The sequence below is a fragment of the Macrosteles quadrilineatus genome, unplaced genomic scaffold (genome assembly GCF_028750875.1).
Source record: "Macrosteles quadrilineatus isolate MER2022 unplaced genomic scaffold, UCM_ALF_1.0 Scaffold_1__1_contigs__length_201487025, whole genome shotgun sequence".
In the NCBI taxonomy this organism is placed as follows: domain Eukaryota; kingdom Metazoa; phylum Arthropoda; class Insecta; order Hemiptera; family Cicadellidae; genus Macrosteles; species Macrosteles quadrilineatus.
The window spans coordinates 186889292-186910276 of record NW_026542594.1 but is presented as its reverse complement, the minus strand read 5'-3'; the positions used below and the strand labels follow the sequence as shown (position 1 = coordinate 186910276).

Below are 20985 nucleotides of genomic sequence, written 5' to 3'. Positions count from 1 at the left end.
TGATTAAAAAAAAACTTATGATTACTATAATTTAATGTAGTGATACTTTACAAAGTATAACTAAAGTATTTTATTTTTATTCAATAATGACAAACAAGACTCAATATTTAGGAATGTTTTACTTTTTACTGTATAAGCTTATGGGAGCGATAGCGAACGTCACGTTGCTGCCAGTGAGTGTCGGTGGCAGGGCATGATGGAGGTTTGAGCAGAAGCAAAAGATATGCGGACGCGCAAATAACAACCTGGTTGCGCTTGCGCGTGTGTGCGTCGGGAGCTCCGCAGGGCACTGCACTCCTAGCGGGGAGCGGCAGTCAACTCGCGAACATCCTAGCTCCTCCCACCCCTTCCCCTCCAACTGGGTTGAACCGACACGGCGCAGTCTGGCGGACACTTCGAACATCGTTCTGAGATTTCCGAGCTGAGGTAGAGCCCACCCTTAACTTTTACAACTACCAACCCTAGAATCCTATCATTCCTATGGATCCTATGTGTAAAGTTAAGTTTAGTGTTGGAGTTTGTAATACCATATTTTTCATTATGAATCACAGCACATATTTTCATTAGTATCGCCAACCTTTTGCCTCTTGAGATTTAGTTTGTACTCCTTGTCTACTTTCTTGAGTCAAACAATGTTTATGTAACTTTTGAAATCAATATGTTGATCAATATGTTTGTCCTACTTTTCTGGTCACCACATTTGCCCGGATCAAGCAATTGAAGCCAAGATGAACCTGAATACATTGAAATCCTGATAAATCCAAACTTTGAAAATCCTCTTCCATTGTTACCTGCACTCTAATGCGTGAGCCTCTTATTTAGGAAATTAAATGACCATTTGTTCCATTAGAGATTTTGTTGATCAAGGTTCCACTGAAATATTTTTTTTTTTTTAATTAAGAAACACTACGATTGTCATAATACCTAATAAGCAAAAGACAAGAATTTTGGCGGTATCCATACTAATATCCTATTTATCCTATTCATTGGCTGGTGGAAGTTCCGGGCAAGAGGTTTGTAAGTACAGTTGAGTCTAAATTTACTTGTATATTAATTAGCTTATTTCTGTTTATACATTTTCCTTTGTAAATATTCAAGTCTTCCAATCGTTCATCACATCTCCTTTCTAAGAATACTTGAAAATTAAGAATATTATAAAAAATGCTTTTGGCATCTACAAAATAAATTGGAACGATTGTACTGTAATTACTTTTATGGTGGTCAAAGTGTGAAATTTGTTAAATGTTTTAAAAACCACATGTCTTTGTGAGAAAAAAAAACCACAAATATCAAATGTCGCACAATACTTTTTACAAAGTGGCCGCTTATTAGGGGAAATGAAGGACTATCTGTGTATTTGAAAGAATTGTAAGAAAGTAAATCTGTTTTTTATTTATTTACGGCAAAAACCATAATACAATAAATACCATACAAAAATGCAAAGCCAAGGTAATGCTCACACAAAAATCAATAAGCGTTTGAAACATAATAAATAAGAAGTAATAATAAATAGCACATGCATAGCAAATAGCAAACTAATGTTAAATGCTTGGAAAGAATTGTATATTATAATAAGCTAATTAGTGAACAAGTAAATTTACACTCTAGCTGTGGAATCTCCTTCCGTCAGCGTTATGTTATTCGGCACAACTGTTCATCACGTCATCATCAGCACAGGTAAACCTTCTACAAAGCTGTTAAGAGGGGACAGTGTGCAGAAGACACTTATTGCATAACAGTTTTTACTGGCAAACCTACAGTTGTCTTATTGTGCTACACAACTACAATCTAAACTGTTGAACATCTAACATTGTTTGTTGTAATAGTGTTCTCAGACAACAAGAATATAACAGTAAGAAAAAACTTTGTGGAAGAAAACAAGGAAATAAAATTAAAATTCTTTAATTCAACAGGTTAAATTTAGGGTAATTTCTTTGTTTCAACAAAGAGGAACACTTGTTTTTTTTTTTAAATAATGCTAACAATCTGCTATAATTAGGCATCCCAGAATAATGATAATCAAGTTCTTTGTACTATTCAAACTGATTTGTTCTTTATCAGAACAAACAACATTCTGGTTCCAGCGTTATTGAGTCTACAGCTACAACGTAGTTATCTATAATTAGGTAATCTATCATTTTGGCTGAATGTAAAATTAAGTTATAAAATAAATATTAAAAGACAATAAAGTACAACGGCCAACTGGCAATAATTGTCTAGAACCTTGGCCCAAAGAAACAACAATTGAAGGGCAAACCACCGTTGTCAGTTGTTATTGAGAGTTTGTTATTGAAATGTGCAAAAAACCAGGGCCGCGTTAAGGGTCAGTGGCGCCCTGGGCAAACCCAAAAGCAGCGCCCCCCTTATATATATATAACTATAAAGGTTTTGCCCACAGCAGTGAAGGGGGGGGAAGAGAGAAGGGGGTTGACTCATCAGTTCGCCGAAATTCACAGCAGGTGGGTTGGGGGTTGGTGTGAGTGCAATGAACTTGACAGTAGTTGCTATGCGAATGCATCTTTCCCTGCGCCAATAGCTTAATGCACTACGCAGTGATTTGATTATTTTTCAGTACAGTTCAGTGTGCAGTTCATTGCATTACACACGTATTGAACGAGATTCTACTAAGGGAGTATGTTTTTCCGTGGTTCGTCTATAGGCCTATGCATATATATATTTATACATTAGCGTGTTTTTTTACCAGTTTTGTTTCGGGAGGGAGTTTTCAATTCCGTATCAGTGGAAATACTGGTTAATACATTTCACTTTCTTTAAAACTGCTTCTTGAGTTTGTTTTATTTCAGCCAACCACTTGCGGCTCTCGGCTCCACTAGGTTTTTTATGCATTTTTCACTGTTTATAGGCCTACTTACTTGTATCAACACTTCTATTTATTTATTACTGATTTTCTAACTGCAGTGTGAGTGTCAACACTGACTAGTGACTGTCATAGTTTAGGTTGTGTTGTGACTGATTTGACGACTGTGCAGCAGGCACAACACGAACACAACCTACTGACTACTGAGGGGGGAGTACTGTACTACTGTACTGGACTGGCGCCGCGCGGTAGTTGGTAGTTGTGACTTGTGGGGATGGGGGTGGGACTGGGAGAGAGAGGAGGGGCACGTCAACCGTAGGCCTGTAGACTACAGCTGGCCTACGTGCTATTCCCGTAATTTGCTGACGTCACCCAAATTGCAAAAAAATCAGCTGATGTATTGCCATATAAGTATATATTTGTTTTGATTTGATTGTTATTGTTTTTATAATTTTTCTCAATGGTAAAATGGTGTTTGCAATCTGAGTGACGTCAGCATATGACGGGAATAGCACACCTATATGTATTTCCTTCCACCATCCAGGCCTCCCTCTCCCTGCCTCTGATAGTATAGTGAGTGCGCCCGGTTCACACTGCTGCCTGCCTTTCCCTGACTACACAAGGTATATAACCTGAAGGTCGAGTATTTTCAATTTTGTTGTATTTATTTACTTTTTCAATAAGAGAAACTCACTTAATTAAAAGTTGAAATCACCCATTTTATTTTTGAAATCCCGGCTGATAAAACCCTATTTTTCCTAGTGCGGGCGGTGGTTGGGGGCGCCCCTCAGGCGCCCCCAACCACCTGTTGGGCAATTGCCCAGTCTGCCCGTTTATAAAAGTGGGCCTGCAAAAAACAGCAGGGAATTATTTCCAGTTTTTGAGGAGTCAAATACAGACCCCTCAACGCAAATTAATTTAGTTAGTAATGCTTAATTAGTCAAATATTAAATAAATACCATATTTTGTGGAGAATTAATAGTGAGTTAAGCTGTAAGTTGATGAATATGTGGAAATTAGCTAAATATTCCCAAGTGAGCTGTACAGCTCGAGGCAGAGTTACAGAAGAAATCTTAAGCTAAAATATTGTAATGACTAATGACAGTAATACTGCTACATAAACTGTTGAGAATGATTTCTCTTGAAATAAATGTTTATTAGACTTATGAAAACATCAGGAATTTTTTATACTTTTTATAGGTCTCATATAATGTTCTGCTACACAAGGCATAAAACAAACAAACTATTCCCCAAATATTTTAATACCAATATAAAAATTGGTGTAAAAGAGTTGTCTGCAATCAAACAATACTCATTTTGTTAGGAAAGGCTCAGGGAGAGGAAGGTTTAAAAAAAAACAATTTCTTTTTTTAGAAAAGAGAATAACAGCTAGCTATGTTAGAAAAAGTGCAGGTAGGCTATAGTTGGCATGAAATACTATATATTTTTTCCTCTAAATTGGTGTAAATACTTGCACCTAGAGCGTTGTATTAGGGCAACTAGTTTCAAATCAGATATGAGTCATCAGCTCAGAACTATCTTCTTGTCTCTTTGAAGGACGCCTTCATGTAGACCAATCAATGATCTTCAGATGAAGTGAAAAGAAGACATCTAGTACTGGCCTGATGATGGCTCTAATGTTGAAACTAGCTACTTTACTGCAACTTTACAGATCCTATTTATACAAGTATACCAATTTGAATTTTTTAGTATTCATATGCAACCAGAAGGCTAAAATACAGTAAACTATTTTTTACTTTGCGGGCCTTGTCAATTGCTGACAAAGAGTTACGTTCAATATTGTACCATTTTGTATGTTCTGTCTATTTGGCTTTTTGCTAAGCTAAGCTAGCTTCTATATTCCTGTTTGTCTAGATCTCAAATAAACAATATTAACTTTGCTACAAATATTATAAGGACTGTGAATGGTTTTGTGGACAACACACAGCCTACACCAGATTTAAATTTATTAGGTAAAAAAATTACCACTAAGAATTTTAAAGGGAATGAATCAGTAAGGCCTTGCCTCTTTAAGCGCCTATACAATACTAATCATCTCACGCTTATTTACAAGTTAAAATAAGCTTTTTAACACCTCCCTCTACCCAAAGACCATTGTGATTAAACCACACAACTGAATTTTAGAACAGAATATTCTGGCTGGTACCATTTGTCATACCTTTGTATGGTTTTTTTTTATGTTCAGTACTATCTTTAATGAGATGATCTTGTATTACATACAGTTATTGTTTTGAAATCATCCCACACCAGAGAATTAATATTAGGCTACTCATTATTGACATCATTGAACTGGAACGGTGCAAGAATTACTGGCTCTGGCTCTTCAACTTCCCAAATTCCACACTACAAGATAACTTTTTATATAGATCCTTTAAAACAGCAGCAGGTTGTTTTTGGAACTTCCTAACCTACCGAGTGCAGGGCCGAGTGCCGTTGGCCTTAACACTTTGATGAGGGTCATTTTACAGCCTGAGGCTTGGCGGTGTGAGTGCCGGACAGGTATCAGGGACCAGTTCCACGGTGCAACGGGTTTGGGGGTGGAAAGATTGACCAGGGGGGGATGAGCAAAATTTGTTGTAGGGATAAAATGAAACTGCTAGAACCTAACCTAATCTATCTTGCTGATTATGAAAATATTGAATGAAGGTCAAAACACACATCGAATCGATGTTAATTTTCAATCGACATTAGGGCAGCCTAGTTAAGAAACTGTACCTGGCCTCCGTTACATCCTGCCAGCACCATTCACCCCCCCACACCCCCTTCTTCTAATACCTGAATCACTTATGCTCTGGGGAGTTAAACGGCATTAGGGCCTATATCACGGTTTTGACAGTTTATAATTTTTTTTTTTTTTAAAGAGGTTGGTGGCCTCTTTTAACCTTGCATGCCCGTCCAAATAGACTAAGCGCCCGTGCGTGGATCGTTTACAGCAAAGCAAGGAGTGAGCCGGTACAGTACAAAGGTGAAGTGTACTGATAAAATGTTATCGGCAGTGATCAGGATCCGAACCCACGACATCGTTGACTTGGGCCCGAAGTCCGCGACGCTACCGACTGAGCCACCAACTCACTTAAATCCCCTCGGCAAAGAATAGAACAGCACTCTCTCCGTTTTCCTAACCTACCCTATCAGGTGCCTAAAATTATGTTCCACTGGCGGTGTGTTTTAGCCAAAATGTATCCAAGGGTAAATGTGTTTGATTGGTCTATTATGAATTTATGATAATATAGCACTAAGTACTGTAGTATAATATATTTTTCCTACAGTAACTGACAAAGCAGACTTCTTTCCTCTGATTATAGCACACAAAGTAGCTAATTACTGCATTTACAAATTTTTGCTGCACTCATTTGTATTTGCTGCACTCATTTGTATTTGCTGCACTCATTTGTATTTGCTGCACTCCAGTATTCCAACCAAACAACACAAAAGAGCGTGCTTTTATTGGATTGTAATACGTATACATTTGGAAAGACGTTGGCAACACTTAAAGTTGCCACGACTATAATCAACTGGTGCAGCATTTCATAGCCTTTTGAATTTTGATGCTACGACTTGTTGTTTCCTGTTAATGTTAACATCATATTTTTGTTCAACGCTTGGATTGAACCTAACTTAAAACTTGTTGTTTAGCGTTTCAAAGATTAATTATTTTGATGATTTATAGTAACTGTAGGAAAAATGTCACGTGAGCGCAAAGTGCCACTTCGTGCACTAGTTACACAAATACCTATTGCATTATTTACGTTAAAAAAATGTGTTTTAAAAGAGTATTGTTAGTAGCTTTGGGATTAAATAACCTTAAAAGGGGTCCATGTGGTCCTAACATTTGCTATGAAGAAATATTCTCATCTAGTCATCCGTAGCACTGGGCTGCGTGTTCTACATGTTTTACCTGTATTTAGTTGAGTGTTTTTTTTATCAGGCCATGCTGAAGGACAAGGAGGCGTACATAGAACAGCTGTTGAAGGAGAGAGACATGGAGAGATTGTCAGTGACTCGTGCAGCTCAGCTAGCGGAGACTGCCGAGAGAGAGAACGACAACTTGAAACAGCAACTGCGCCAGGTTACTAAAATTATTACACTAAAAGCTAATACTCCATTTTAAGTTCACTAAGATGTACCAAGCACCCATAAGCCATGTATTTCAAACTCATTTGCTATTTGGCCTCCAGATTGCGTTGAATATCAAAATCTGTTTAAATACCTGCGTCTTTGTAATCCAAATGTGGAGTAGCAACTAGTTTTAACTTTTCATGTTACTTTTTATGAATTCATCTTCTGGCGTCAAAGGATGCCATTATCGCTTCATAAGTAGGTCGTTGATTCACATGGAGGTACAGGGAAATGATGCGCTACGACCAGGTGAAGACTTCCATGTACCTCTGTAGGGTCAACGTGGGCTATGTTGTGACGTCACTCCCTTTGTCTTGTTATCAGTCAGCTGTGGGTACAATTCACTCCCGAGTCTCTCTAGTACTTTGATATCCGTGTCACAAATATAATTTGATTGGAAAGAAAGCTTGTTGTGTATAATATTTTGTTTGTAAAATTTTACTACTCGGTAAATTACAATTATTCTTCTAGTGTGTTTCTATTAAAATGGCCATTAGATAAATACACTACAGTCATCTTGCTGTCAATATTTGTATGAGGACAACCTAGGTGTTCTAGGTCAAGGTGTTCTATATGAGCTGTTTTTGGAAACCTATTTATCACATTGAGTACAAAAGCTCAGGAGCTAGCTAGATTGTGGCATAAAATATCCTCTAGTTTACAATAAGTAGTCCGTTCCGTTTGGCTCGGTTACAAATTTGGCGAATTTGACAGAAATCAGTTATACACATCAGTACACTCTGTAGGTGGTGCAATTCAATTAAGTTACTGCTTTTACTGAAACTGGGTACAAACAAGAGCGGCCGAGCGAGGGGTGATTTAGGTGTACAGACGTCCCCAGACCACGAATCATAGTGCAAATTTATAAAACTTAACTTATAAAACTGGCCAAACTTGTCCTTTTCATGCATTTATATTTTTTTACTTACTAAAAATACTTGTAACCATATTTTGTACCATCACAGAATAAAAATTATTTATTTATAGTTACAAGAAACATTCGAGGCAGTACAAGCGGACCTGCAACACCAGCTGTCCGAACTACAAACAGAGAATCAAGAGGTCAGGAACCACTTGGAGGAGGAGAGGGGGAAACTGGACGATCTGACGTTCCGTCTGGACGAGGAGGGCTTGGCTAAAACAGACCTAGACGTGAGTATACAAGCAGATCAATTGTAGTGAAGCTTGTAGCTTAAAGGAATCTACAGTTCATTATATTGAGAAAAGTACAATACTTGAAGTTCATTGAATAATGGGAATTATTGTATGTACATTTATATAACCTAAGCTGTCAGAGACAGCTGCCGGGAAGCTTTCAAAACCTTGGGGATTATGACAGTAGTGGCGCTGTTTATCCAGTCTGTAAAATAATACTCTATGGTGATGGAGAGGAATTCCCAAGAGGTGAAGATGTCCATTGCTACAGAACAAGACAGGCCACTGCTTACTACCTACCCAATCACCGAACGACTCAGCTTGAGAAAAAGCCTTCGTACGCAGGTCGTAGATTATGCAACGCTCTACCTAAAACAATGAAGATTCTACCAGGTGAAGATGGGCTTTACACAAGTGGCTGCTTCTGAGACCATTTTACACCATCAGGGAATATTACGAAGAAGCAAAGAAGAACACATGAAACACATGAACTCGTTACTTATTTGTAACATTGACTCGTTTACTGTTCTTGAAGATCAATTGTAAATAAAGAATTATGGCTATGAATAATGTAAAAAAACACTTACATTATTAGGGATCTGGAGTCCTGTCAAAACATGCAATATCTGAATTTTGACCATTGAAACTACTGAGAGGTATCGTAAATTCATATCAATGAATATTGCAGATCTGGGACTCTTACAAGTCATTTTATATTTGTATTGATGCTTAGTTGTCTAATATGTTTTAAAACTTCATTTCTGAGGTGTTGCCTTCTGGTTTACTAAACAATTTACCTAGAGTTGCTCTTGTTGCCAACGTAATCCTTGGTAGTCTTGGTGACTACCAGTTTCGACACACTTATGGTATCATTGTCAAGCCTAGACTTGGTTGTCGCTCCTAAGGTCGTCATAAAGTCTTCAAAACACATAAACCAGACGAATAAATAACGAAAACGAACACAAACATTTTTCCAAAAAAATATGCATGGTCATACAACTCTTGGTGCACTGCGGGTTGAAGGTGTAGGTCTAGACTCTAAGGCAATCACGTCTAGGCTTGACAACGACACCATAAGTGTGTAGAAACTAGAAACCACACCATTAAGACTACCAAGGATTACATTGGCAACAATGTATTTAACCTCTAGATTAATATGTTTTAAAATATTAAATCATAAAAAAGCGAGTAGTTGCATCAATGCTGTTAATTATGCACTTTCCTTTGTGGTTTATTACAGGCCCAGTGTAAAGTGCAAGAAGAACAGATCAAACAGCTGGAGGAGAGATTGGCAGCGGAAACCAGGCGAGTTGAAGCGTTGGAGGCAGAATCAAGCAGAACGTTTGAGGCGGAGGAAGCTCTTGCGACCAATCAAGCAAACTTGGAAGAGGCTAGGGAATTGATCAAGGAACACCAAGAGCAATGTGTCAAGTGGAAGAACATGTTCGAGGAAGAGAAAAAACAGAGAGCTGATTTCGAGAACGAGCTGAAACAGATCAACGAAATCAAAAATCAGCTGGAGACAGACTTGAGGACTTTGACTGTCAAGTTCAGTGAAGTAGAGGGTTCTCTAACAAAGAGCGACTCGGAGTGTGCAAGGTTGAAAGGGGAAATAGAGAAAACCGTGAATCAATGTATGGTTGAAAAAGAATCTCTCGGTAAGGAACTCGCCGTGTTGAAGGACAAATGCAAAGACCTCCAAGATGAAAATAATAATAAAACTAATGACATCTCTGTTTTGAATCTGAATTTAACTCAACTGCAAAGTAAATTCAAGAGTAAAGAAGATGAAATTGTCGGTTTGAAAGAGAACTATAGTAAGGAGATTCAATCTCTAAAAGAAAAAGTGAGCAATCTGGAGAATACTCTTACTTCGAAAACTGTTGCTTTTGAACAACAAGAGGATTTGTATAAAATGGAAATAAGCGATTTGAAGGAGTCTGTGATAGCAGCTAAAAAAGAATTAGAACAGAAAGACAAGAGTAACATGAGCGGTATTGAAGATGCAGCAAAGAAAACTGCTGTCATGGCTGAAAGCTTGAAACAAAAAGATGAAGATATAACAAATCTAAAAAGTAAAGTTGAGAATTTAAATACACAACTTGAAACACAATTAAAGAACATCAATGATTTGAAAGAAAGTAACAGACAATTAAATGAAGATATTGACAAATTCAAGGTGGTTGAACAAACTGCTAAGAGTTTAGAAGAAAAGATCTCTGAGCTAACAGCATCACTTGAATCCCAAAAACAAACTCTAGCTTCAAAAGACGAAGAACTGAGTAAAAACAAAACCATCAATGAAGGTAAGATTTCATGATAATTTTATAAGTTAAGTTTTTTAAAGTTTCATATCAGTTATGTTATGACACTAAGATCCACAAGGCAAAAATCTCCAGGATAAGCCAACATTTTAATATATTTTACTCTTACGTTGTCGTTCATGGGATTTTTCCATGTTTTTGCATTTCACACCACATCCTATGGATTAAATGTGTCATATTATACTATGTTGCTGTAAGCTATTGAGCAATGTGTTACTTATGATCCAAGTTCTGGGCAATGTATTACTTAAAGTGGGCAATGTATTTACTTAATCCAGTTACTAAAAGTAACACTTCTTTATAACTAAGCCCCACATTATTTGTGCCACTTACCAAAGAACATGTTACCTGTACCGGTTACCAAAAAACATGTTACTTTACTTATAACACTTGATGTACCAGTGATTTTACTTATAACACTAATTGATGTAACAGTTACTTTACTTATAACACCATGTACCAGTTATATTACTTGTGTGTACCAGATCTGAGCCGCTCCTCGTCTGCTCTGTCTGTACAAGTCGAGGAATGGAAGCGCAACTGCCAAAGTCTAGAAGAGAAGTGCGCACAAGTAACTGAGCAGAAAGTTAAATTGGTAAGTTCAACACTTGGGCTGGTAATAGAAGTAAAGTTGTTTAATATCAATTTAGAAAATGTTTAATTATGTAACTTATGGATTAGTTAGTTATTTGAAGAAGATTGGCAATTTTGAGGTTGATTTTTTCAAGTGAGGGGGAAATGTTCTGAATTTTCAGTGTTTTTTTTTAGGCAAATACATTTTCAATCTTGAGGCTAGATAACGTTTAAATTTGGGATTTTCTGGGGACCGTATTTGTTGCAACTGTTGGTGAATTTCCTGTGATTGCCAGACAATGATGACGTCTTGGCAATCGCAAGAAATTTTTTTTGCTATTATATTCAAGTGGTTTCTACAATCGCTGGAGTTATCTAGGATTTTGCCGTAATCGCGGGAGACCATAATGATGTCGCCATGGCGGGTGGTGATGGACAATAGACAGTGTGCTTTATCAAAGATTAAGAAGAGTACAGTACCATTTGTTATTTACAAGCTTTACGATGATGTCTCCGTGTTCGCCATAGACGTTCACAATTTTTGTTTTATGTGAAATAATGATGTCTTTGCAGTTGCAGGAAATGTCAATAATTTCGTTGCTGTGGCGTGTGACGATAATGATGATGTTTTTCAATCCTATCCATCTGTTTCAAAATATTGTAAACATTTTCCATGACAAAAATTTCAGCAGTATTTATTTGTTGACAGGAAAACAGTTTGTCGGAGTTGATGAACTCGTCAAGTGACTCGTCCCAGCAGCTGGTCAAGCTGAACGACTCTCTGAGAGAGAAGGAGAGAGAAGCGGAGAGACTGAGAGAGGAGTTGTCAGAGACTCGGAGAGAAAGTGATGTCACAGTGATGAGAGTGCAGCATGAGCTGGACACTGTCAGGGAGAAAACCAAGGTGAGGGGAGGAGTTTAGAATCTTGTAACACAAACGAGATTAATACTTATTTTAAAACCTACAATAACATATCAACATTAAGCAGTGAAAAATTAACTCTGTTTTAAAATTTTGGGTCTTGAAACTCGCAAGTCGTATGTGTTTTTAAAGCTTGTGTTTTTTTTTTTTAATTTTTCAAATGATTACACAAAGGAAATTTCGTACAAAAAACAACATTTAAAGTAGGCCTATTATTAACCTCTATAAATATTTTTATAAGAAAATCATACCGCATGGTCTTTTATTTGGACATTTTTAGACAGTTTCAAACAAATATATTGTGAAATGGTATTTTTAACAAATTTGCTAGGTTCCCTTGTAGGCCTAGAAAAAGCTAATATATGTGTTTATATGTTGAAGTAAATATGTTTTGTTGTATTTTATTAAGTAAGCTTTTCTATTATTCTTATGTTTTATTTAAATTTATTTTGTTCCAGACTGAATTGGAAGAGTTACAAAATAGACTACATACAAAAGAAAATGAATTAGAAATATCCAACTCCAAATGCAGCTCTTTGAGTGCGGATTTTGACAACCTTTCTAAAACATTAAAGTTGTTAGAAAATGATCTGAAAGATTATAAAGCAAAACTAAACGATGAAACTAATCTCAAAGTCGTACTTGAAAATAAATTAGTTGACGAAAGTAAAAGAGTGAGTGACTTAGAGGAGGAAATTCAGAAAAGGATTCAGGATACTGATAAAGTGGAGCAGGAATTGAAGATAAAGTTGAAAGCTGTTGAAGAAGAGAAGAAGTCCTTAGAAACGGATCTGAGAGAATGGAGATCTCAAAATGAAAAGACCGCTATGGACATGGACGAGAGGAGGAAAAAAGAGGAGGCTTTGAAGGTAAAGATGGCTGAATTGAATGCTGAAAAAGAAAAATTAGTCTTAACCTATGAGGAAAAGATTATTTCATTAACAGACAGCTTGGATAAAGTTAAAGTGGAAAAGGAGAAAATTGAAAATGTGGTTTGTGAAAAGGATGTGGAAATTCTTCAGCTTAAACAGAACATAGATCAAATGAAAACCGAAAGCCTTAGGCAAGTCGAGGATTTGAAAGAAAAGGAAAGTAAAATTACAGAAATTACAGGTGAACTTGACAATGCTAAATTATTAGCGACAAACTCACTCAATGCACTCAGCACGGAAAAGGATAGTGTTGCTAAGAAGTTAGAAGAACAGATAAACTCACTGTCGAAAGAATTTGAAAAAGCAAAAATAGATAAAGACGTTTTGGAGAAATCAATATCTGATAAAGATAATGAAATACTCAAACTTAATAAGGTTATAGAAGAGACCAAGTCAGAAAGTCAAATACATCTCAACGAGGTCAAACTAAAAGAAACTCATATCAAAGATATTAGCCAAGAACTTGAAAAATTAAAACTTGCTGCTAGCAGTTCTACAAGCAAGTCAGGTGAGGCTGAACAGAAATATCTACAGCAGATAGATGTTGTTAACTCACTTAAAACCAAGCTAGAGGAAACCATTTCAGAAAAAGATACAAAAATTAAGCAACTTTATTCAGAATTGGAAAACATCAAACAGCTTCAGAAGGTGCAGGAAGATAATACAGTTAAGAACAATGAAATACTTGAAAAATTAAAATTATCGAAAACTGAAGCTGAAGAAAAATTAGCTGAATTGGAAAAAGATTTATTACAAAAGAACCAGCAATATGAGGATGAATCTAGAAAATTGTAAGTATACAATGTGTCTTCTGTTAGTTTATAGGGTTGAATCTTGATAAACGAATAAAATGATTGTAAGTTGACAACTCATGAATTTAAGCTTTTATGGTACTTTGAAGAAAATTGTAATTGCAAATGAGTAAGTAACGGTGATAGATTATATTAAGTAATGATAGACTGATAGATTACCTTTGGCTTTGGGTTTGATATTCCATGACTTCAGCACAGACTAACATGTGTGACTGCGCTACTAAAGCTTAAAAAATTACCTGATGTGGTCGAACTTACGACCATGTTACGTAATCGCTAATGCTGCGGTGCATTTTTTTTTTTTTTTTAAATAGGGCGTGAAATTTTTGGTTATTCTTGACGCTACAAATGCAGCGGGCACCACACAGCGCTGACAGTGTGTTGTCGTCGCGTAATTCACTTATTTCCACAACGGACAACATCCAGCTAGAGGTTGTTTAGGGTTCTTAAAAATTTAGGAAAAACTTTTATTGATGCAGTTTTCAAATAAATATAATATAAAAATAAAAAATTAACATATTCTCATTCCAAAATACACCTAAGAGTATTTAGTAAAATTCATTTTTTCTTCTAAACCATGTCAGACCACAAGCATAGGCCAATCTTGACAAGTGGTCCAGTAATGGTTGCTTGGCCATCTCAGTCAAAAATGATCGTTCTTTTACAATCTGTAATGCCTTGAAATGTTATGGGCAATCATACCAGGTGCGCTTAGACAATGTGGTATATAACTTTGTTCATGCGTTGTTAGCACTAGCAATGCTCAGTGCTCGTCTAACACGGATTCTCCAATGACAATGCTGCTCGTATAACCTGCAACATGGATGTACCATTGCTCCAATGAGTTGTTGAATGTGCAGCGGAATTTGCATATAACATGGTGCTTAAAAGAGCCTTCAACCTTACATGCAGTATGCAGTTAAATTCACGGGGAATTGTGTTGAGAAGTTTGCATCAATTTCGACAACTTCATCACCAACCCAAGACTTGTTGGTATCACAGTGTTCTCCAAACTGAATTGGCTTCCCGATAAATTTGTCTTTGAAACCCCACACAATGATTACATCCTGCTGTGTACAGTGTGTATTATTGTCAGTGTGGTGAGATACGAACATATTATGTATGTTTTAATGACCCCAAAATACGCTCTGTTTGTTTCTATATGCACCATTGTTCACAAGGACATAAGAGTTAATTTTGATCTCCTCAGTTTTGAGGAAGTTGTCCACACATTCAAGATTTTGTGTAAGAGATAAGATCTTATTTTTTTTCATGAATAATTTTTTTACAATCTCAACGATTACATGAGACTGTCGGCCGAAAATTGCATGAGACTGCCAAAGCCTTAAATTGGTAGCTTTAGAAGAGTTAAGTTTTTAACTATCTTCTCTCCCTTCTGATTTGTCAATGTTATCATGTCAAACATTTACTAACCTCCACTAACAGAAGTTTGAAGTTTGATATAATGACTTTAAATTATGCCAAAATGTTTTCGTTTGATAGTATTATATTTGTAGAAATCATTTTGGTTACTGTGTCGCTACTTACGTCTTTACAATGTTTGATTGGAATATTATTTCTTTTTAGTCCAGGTAGTTTAATGATTTGGTTTCACTAAATCAATTAATTTTGTTTTTGCTTATTCTCATGAATTGTGGTTTTTCTGGATCATGTTAGATATGATGAGTTAAAAATTGAATTACCTTAATTTGCCTCAATCAGAACAGAATTATTGCGTCACACAAACAACACTTGTATCACACAATTAACTGCCATGACACAACCATTTCGTGTATCTAGAAACAAATTGTGTACTGATCCAATGATGATGGCCCAAGAATGTCTAAATGTTTTTTACAATAGGTTAGAAAAAGAATCTCAAGCAAATTTAAGGTATTGTAACCTTTTATTAACCATTTTTAAGTTTCTTATTATTTTTATTCCTTATTTCTATAGATTATTCATCCAAATCTAAAGTTGATGATTTGATATGGTATATTTATATGAACAGGACAAATAATTGCAGTGTTAAGATTTTGACCTGGTATAAAAATAATTCTTAGCATTGAGTACAAATTTGAGCCTCTGGAGCTCAAATTAATTTTAGCCTAAGTTCAGTTTATATGGTTATTATCTATACTTATTTAATACGCAAGCAAGATTTTTGTGACAATTACTCCTCCGAAACTACTGAACCGATTGTCATGTTTTTGGTGTCATTGGAAAGAGCGTAGCATGAAGTTGTGCAGGAAACTTTCTTTTTAGGGAAATAATGAGAGAGTGAGGCCCTGGAGCCCTTTAAAGTTTCGTATTTCTCCATAAGATTAACATTGGAAACAAAAATTGTTATGAAACTCCAGCTGTTGTCAGAAATCAAAAGTGAGAAGAAGAGCATAGGTTAATCCTAAACAGTCAATAAGTTTGCTAATATAGTATTATAACAGTTTGCTACAAATATTTACTTAGCAATTGCTCGAATTCGAGCAACAGGGACACTAGTTTAAATTAAACCTGTGATACTACTTCTTAAGCTATGGTCTACATACTATGGATAACTGGTATTTGTATTAAGTTTTGAGTTAAGGCTAAACACAATCCTACAACTACCCTAACTCCTTTATTGCGTATTAAGTTTAATCACAAAAAATATGGGTTAACATGAGGTTTGAGTTTTTATGTTAGTAATTAAGGTAATATGTTCTTTTAGGAAGTCTGATCATGAATTGTTGAAAGAAGAAAAATATCAGCTGAATCGAAAGGTCGAAGAAGTAACTGCTGAGGTTAAGAAACTGGCAAGTGAAAAGGCTTCTTTGATGACACAGTTTGATGTGATGAAGAGAGAAAATGTTGAAATGAAAGACAAACTTCTCATCCAGTCGGCAAACATAACAAACACTACGTCAACCAACAATAACAACGGTAGGTTAGAAATTCAATAGAAAATTAAAATTTTCTTTTAATTATCTAGCCTCTCCTTTATTTTGAGTATTTTCAATGAGACATGAAGTTGATTAAGAATATTTTTTGTAATTTTTCTTAATTATTCACCTCATAATATTAGGTAGGCTAACTAGTAATTACTTGTTCAGTTTATTTAAAAATTCCTACCATAAACATAGATACTTTCTCTGATACTTTATATAGAGGATGATACTAATACTTTAGTAAAACTTGTCACACTATTCCTAGTTCTCTACTGATTAACTTTACAATTCTTGGTTTGTTACGGTTTACATGTTGATTATAGTTATGTCACTTTTCAGCCAACGAGCCGGATCCCAATGCTACCATAACATTCCTGAACAGCATAATAGCTGACCAGCAACGAGAACTGTTGGTCCTGAAGGAAGAAAACCAGCAACTGAAGAGCCTCGGCGTAGTGGCTCCTGTCAAGTTAGTTTCCGCATGATTTATTTGAATTAAAATCTAGAAATAATTGTGTTCCAAGGGCTGCTTAACATTGCTTTGCCTTAAATATCTTGTATGCAAAGCAATCATGGATGCAAAACTAAATGTATTTGACAAATGTTTTTGTTAATTTTTTTCACTCACATATAACACAAACTTGGCACTATACACAAAACATTATAATATTTCACTGACAGCATTTTCAACTAAGGAGGAGAAAGTTTTTCAGGCCTAAGCTGGCTCATTAGACCTGAAAAACTCTCTCGTCCTTTATGGTATTAACTTCCATTGACTCTCTTCTCGTAAGCCTAATGGTAGCCAGAAAATTCTTTAGGCCTAAAGACAACTTTGTCTTCAAGGCATACCTTCCTTAGTAGAAAAATGCTGTCAGTGGCAGTGAAATATTCTGGAGTTTTGCGTTTCTTGCACCAGATTGGACTTTTCCCCATCATGTAAGCCTACTTTCCTTACGAAAAAATCCCAGTGTTTTTCAAGTTGTTGAAAAAGTTCAAACTTATAACACATTCTCCTATCTGCCTCACTATCTGCCTTTAGTGTGACGCTGTTGCTTATTGTATAATTATTGAGTGTTCTGTTGTGATAGGTCGACTCGCACAGTGACCCCTCGCATGTTCTGTGACATCTGTGATTGTTTTGATTTGCACGACACAGAAGATTGTCCAACACAAGGTAGTGACTCCCCTCCGCCCAAACCTAGGAGCCAACGCAAGCCTGTCACTGAGCGACCGTACTGCGAGAGCTGCGAGGGTCAGTATATTAACATACAATGTTCAGCTTATGTTTTAATGTTAGCATTTTCCTCATTCTGGATAATTCTTATGCTCAAATTTCAAGGACCCCACTGTATATTTGTTCCCTACTACCATGATGTCCCACGTTCAAATCCGCCACAACCCTCTAGGCCTAGCCTAATAAAGGGAACATTTTTCAGGACTGAGCCTAGTGTTCTTGGATGTGATTTGTACTGTGTTTCGATACTAACTCAAAATGTGATATTTTGTTACAGTGTTTGGTCACGTTGAAGGTGAATGTGATGACGAGACGTTTTAACTTCCAGATCAAACATATTTTCAAAAGAACTTTGTCAAGGAAGTATAAATTCCAGTACCTGTGTTTATCCTGCATTATGTGATACCTACTCACTGCTTAGCTCTACTTTCTCTTTTTTTGTATAAATGTAAGTTGTAAGTTATTTATTACCTGTAACAACGTTATCATATAGACAAACGTACCATTTTATGTTAGGAGTGTGCAAATAGTGACTTTTCAGTTCGAACCGAGCCTATCTTTTGCAAATAGTTTTGAGTTTTGAGCTTTTTCATGCTGAACTTGAATTTTTATGTGTGTATATTTTTTTATTTAAATGTATAGAACAAGCTTATCCCACAGATTAATGTATCACTTGTTACACTAATGGCTATTATAATTCAGTGCCGCTTAAGTAAATGTGCTTGGCGCAAGAGATTTTAGGATTGTTGAGGGTGCAAGGAGAGGAAGGTGTCGGGGGAGCCTAATTATCTCTTGGGCCCATAGCATGTCCCATACAAACCAGAGGCCTGACAGCAGTAGTTATTTATTCGGCTCGGTAACATTCAAATATTTGTAAATATCAAGCTAAGCTGAATAGTGAGAACGTTTGAATACTTGCACACCCCTATTGTATATGTAAATTTTAAATCATGTTTTCTTAAGTTTCTGTGACAGTGTTAAATTCTGATTTTATGTATTTGTTCAATTCTTTTATAGCTGATAGTAGGATTATATAAACATCTGATCCCCTGTAAAATGTTGCAATACAATAGTTATTTGTGTAACTAGTGAGCAAAGTGGCACTTTGCTGCACACGAGAGCAACGTTTACGTCGAACGATCTCGAGTGCAGCAAAGGTCTTTTGCACTCGTGTTACACATTATATTGTTCCTACAGTCACTATAAAGTATATAAATAATTAGTCTTTCAAACACTGTACAACACGTTTTTAGGTTCAGCTGGCAACACAAATAGGTGCCCTAGAGAAAGTAGTCCCCGGTCCGTATAACTCCGCTATTTTTTCCTTTAAGTGTTGCCAACCTATTTCCAAGCGTACACGGATTACGTGCATAATAGAACCACGCTGTTTTGTGTTGTTTCGTTGGAATCCTGATGTGCGCCAAAGGATAAACCGTACTACTAAGTATAAATATGCAGCAATTAGCAGCTTTCTGTACTATAAACAGTACAAGAAGCCAACTTTGTTGGGTGACTGTAGGAAAAATGCATGTTTCTGGCCCCTGGACTGTATTGTTACAATAATAATAGGTTTTTTACATACCTCCGTCAAATAGTCCAGCGATTAATATTGCTCATCAGCTTACATTTTTTGTTATGAAGACAACATTTTCAAAGCTTGCAACTCGTCAAAAACACATTTATAACACAGACGACACGAATGAAAAAACATTAAAATGGTACGAATACACAATAAACATTTAGATCACGCTATCATGATTCTGATTTGGTCCGGCGCGGCACAGTATTGGTAGCAGACTGGAGGTCTACATCACGTCACCTCCTCTACTGTTATCATTATCAATTATGTTATCAGATCTTCGATCAGCTGTTCCTGAGTTTATGATTGTGTTGTAAATCGAGTGAGACCGGAACTGATTTTTCGTTAAGGATGTGGTCCTTACTACTTACTTAATTTTATAAATTAATTTTATAAACTTCCTCGAATTCCTCCAAGGTGTCAAGTTTGCTACCTTTCCCACAGACATGTAAAATTTCTAAACCTTCATGTAAGCTGAAAAGCAATATTAATCGTTGGACTATTTGACAGAGGTATGTAAAAAAACCTATTATTGTCGTTTCAATACGATCAGTCTAGACCTCAGTCTGTATAGTTCTTTCCAAATTTTCTGTTGGTAAGTAATTTTGCCTAAGAGCGTATGTGATTTGTAAATATTGTTGGCAACTAGCTTTGATTTTTCAGAGTTTATTTTTGTACTCTTGACTGTTTGTATAAAATGACTCTAGTCACCAGCTGTTCTATAACACCAAATGTATTTAACCACAGATATATAATAGTGTTTAGTAGAAAATAGGTTTTATCAAATCAAAATAGTTTTCGGGTGTTTAAACCTTTTTTAAATCATTGGTATATTTTAGATTGTTTATTATTATTTTACTTTGCAAGCAATAACCATGCTCACGCAATAAATCATATATCAGGAATCTCATCTTCCTTCAATTTTCTACCATGCTGATTTGTGCCTAGATATTCTTCTTGATATTGTATTTAATTACTGTGTTATTTTATTCATTGCTGCTCGTGAGTGTTGAGAAATTGTAGGTTATGTTGTATGTTCCTGCCATGTTAAGGATTTAGTGTTATTTATTTATTGTCTGTTAGAATACGTAGTGTTTAGGTCATAATTCCATGTTTTAAATAAGATTTTTCTGTAAGAAAAATAAAACCTGAAAACAAATACCTAACAAAGTAAACTGATGATTGTGTTTGGTGAATCCATTTTGGTCTTCTAGAATCGAATCTATTGTGTTATAAATTATGAATTGTAGAATAAATAGGATAGCAGCTAGATTACTTCGGAACAAAGTTCAGGTAGCCATAGAACACACATAAAACATACAGTATATTTTGGAGGACCTTATAAAGTCTAGATAAAGAGGTGAGTTCACAAAAATCTTTTTTAACTCTCTTAAAACTCTAAATACGTCTTTAAAAAGCATTTTTGTGAACTCTCCTCCTTCTACACTTGACAGTGTCTCCTTCTGTCTATTCTATGGCCTACCTGTACTTCCTCTAAAGTTAGCTAGTTCCTCTTTATCCTACAATCAAGTAGACTTCTCATCCCATCGTAAATTTTGAAGCTAATTTTTC

General features: G+C 35.9%; 1 protein-coding gene across 13 annotated transcripts in view; it reads left to right on the top strand.

The window, feature by feature from the left end:
- Positions 1-20609, top strand: part of LOC128991840 (CAP-Gly domain-containing linker protein 1-like) — a 71959-nt gene extending 51350 nt beyond the window's left edge. For all 13 annotated transcript variants that reach the window (XM_054415159.1, XM_054415150.1, XM_054415133.1 and 10 more), the window contains 10 exons: positions 6768-6908; positions 7946-8110; positions 9354-10419; positions 10923-11032; positions 11720-11914; positions 12391-13655; positions 16384-16595; positions 16940-17069; positions 17689-17852; positions 18112-20609. In XM_054415159.1, coding sequence (XP_054271134.1) covers positions 6768-6908; positions 7946-8110; positions 9354-10419; positions 10923-11032; positions 11720-11914; positions 12391-13655; positions 16384-16595; positions 16940-17069; positions 17689-17852; positions 18112-18155 — 3492 coding nt within the window. In that variant the 3' untranslated portion in view covers positions 18156-20609. The remainder of the gene's footprint in view (positions 1-6767; positions 6909-7945; positions 8111-9353; positions 10420-10922; positions 11033-11719; positions 11915-12390; positions 13656-16383; positions 16596-16939; positions 17070-17688; positions 17853-18111) is intronic.
- Positions 20610-20985: the final 376 nt, after the last annotated feature.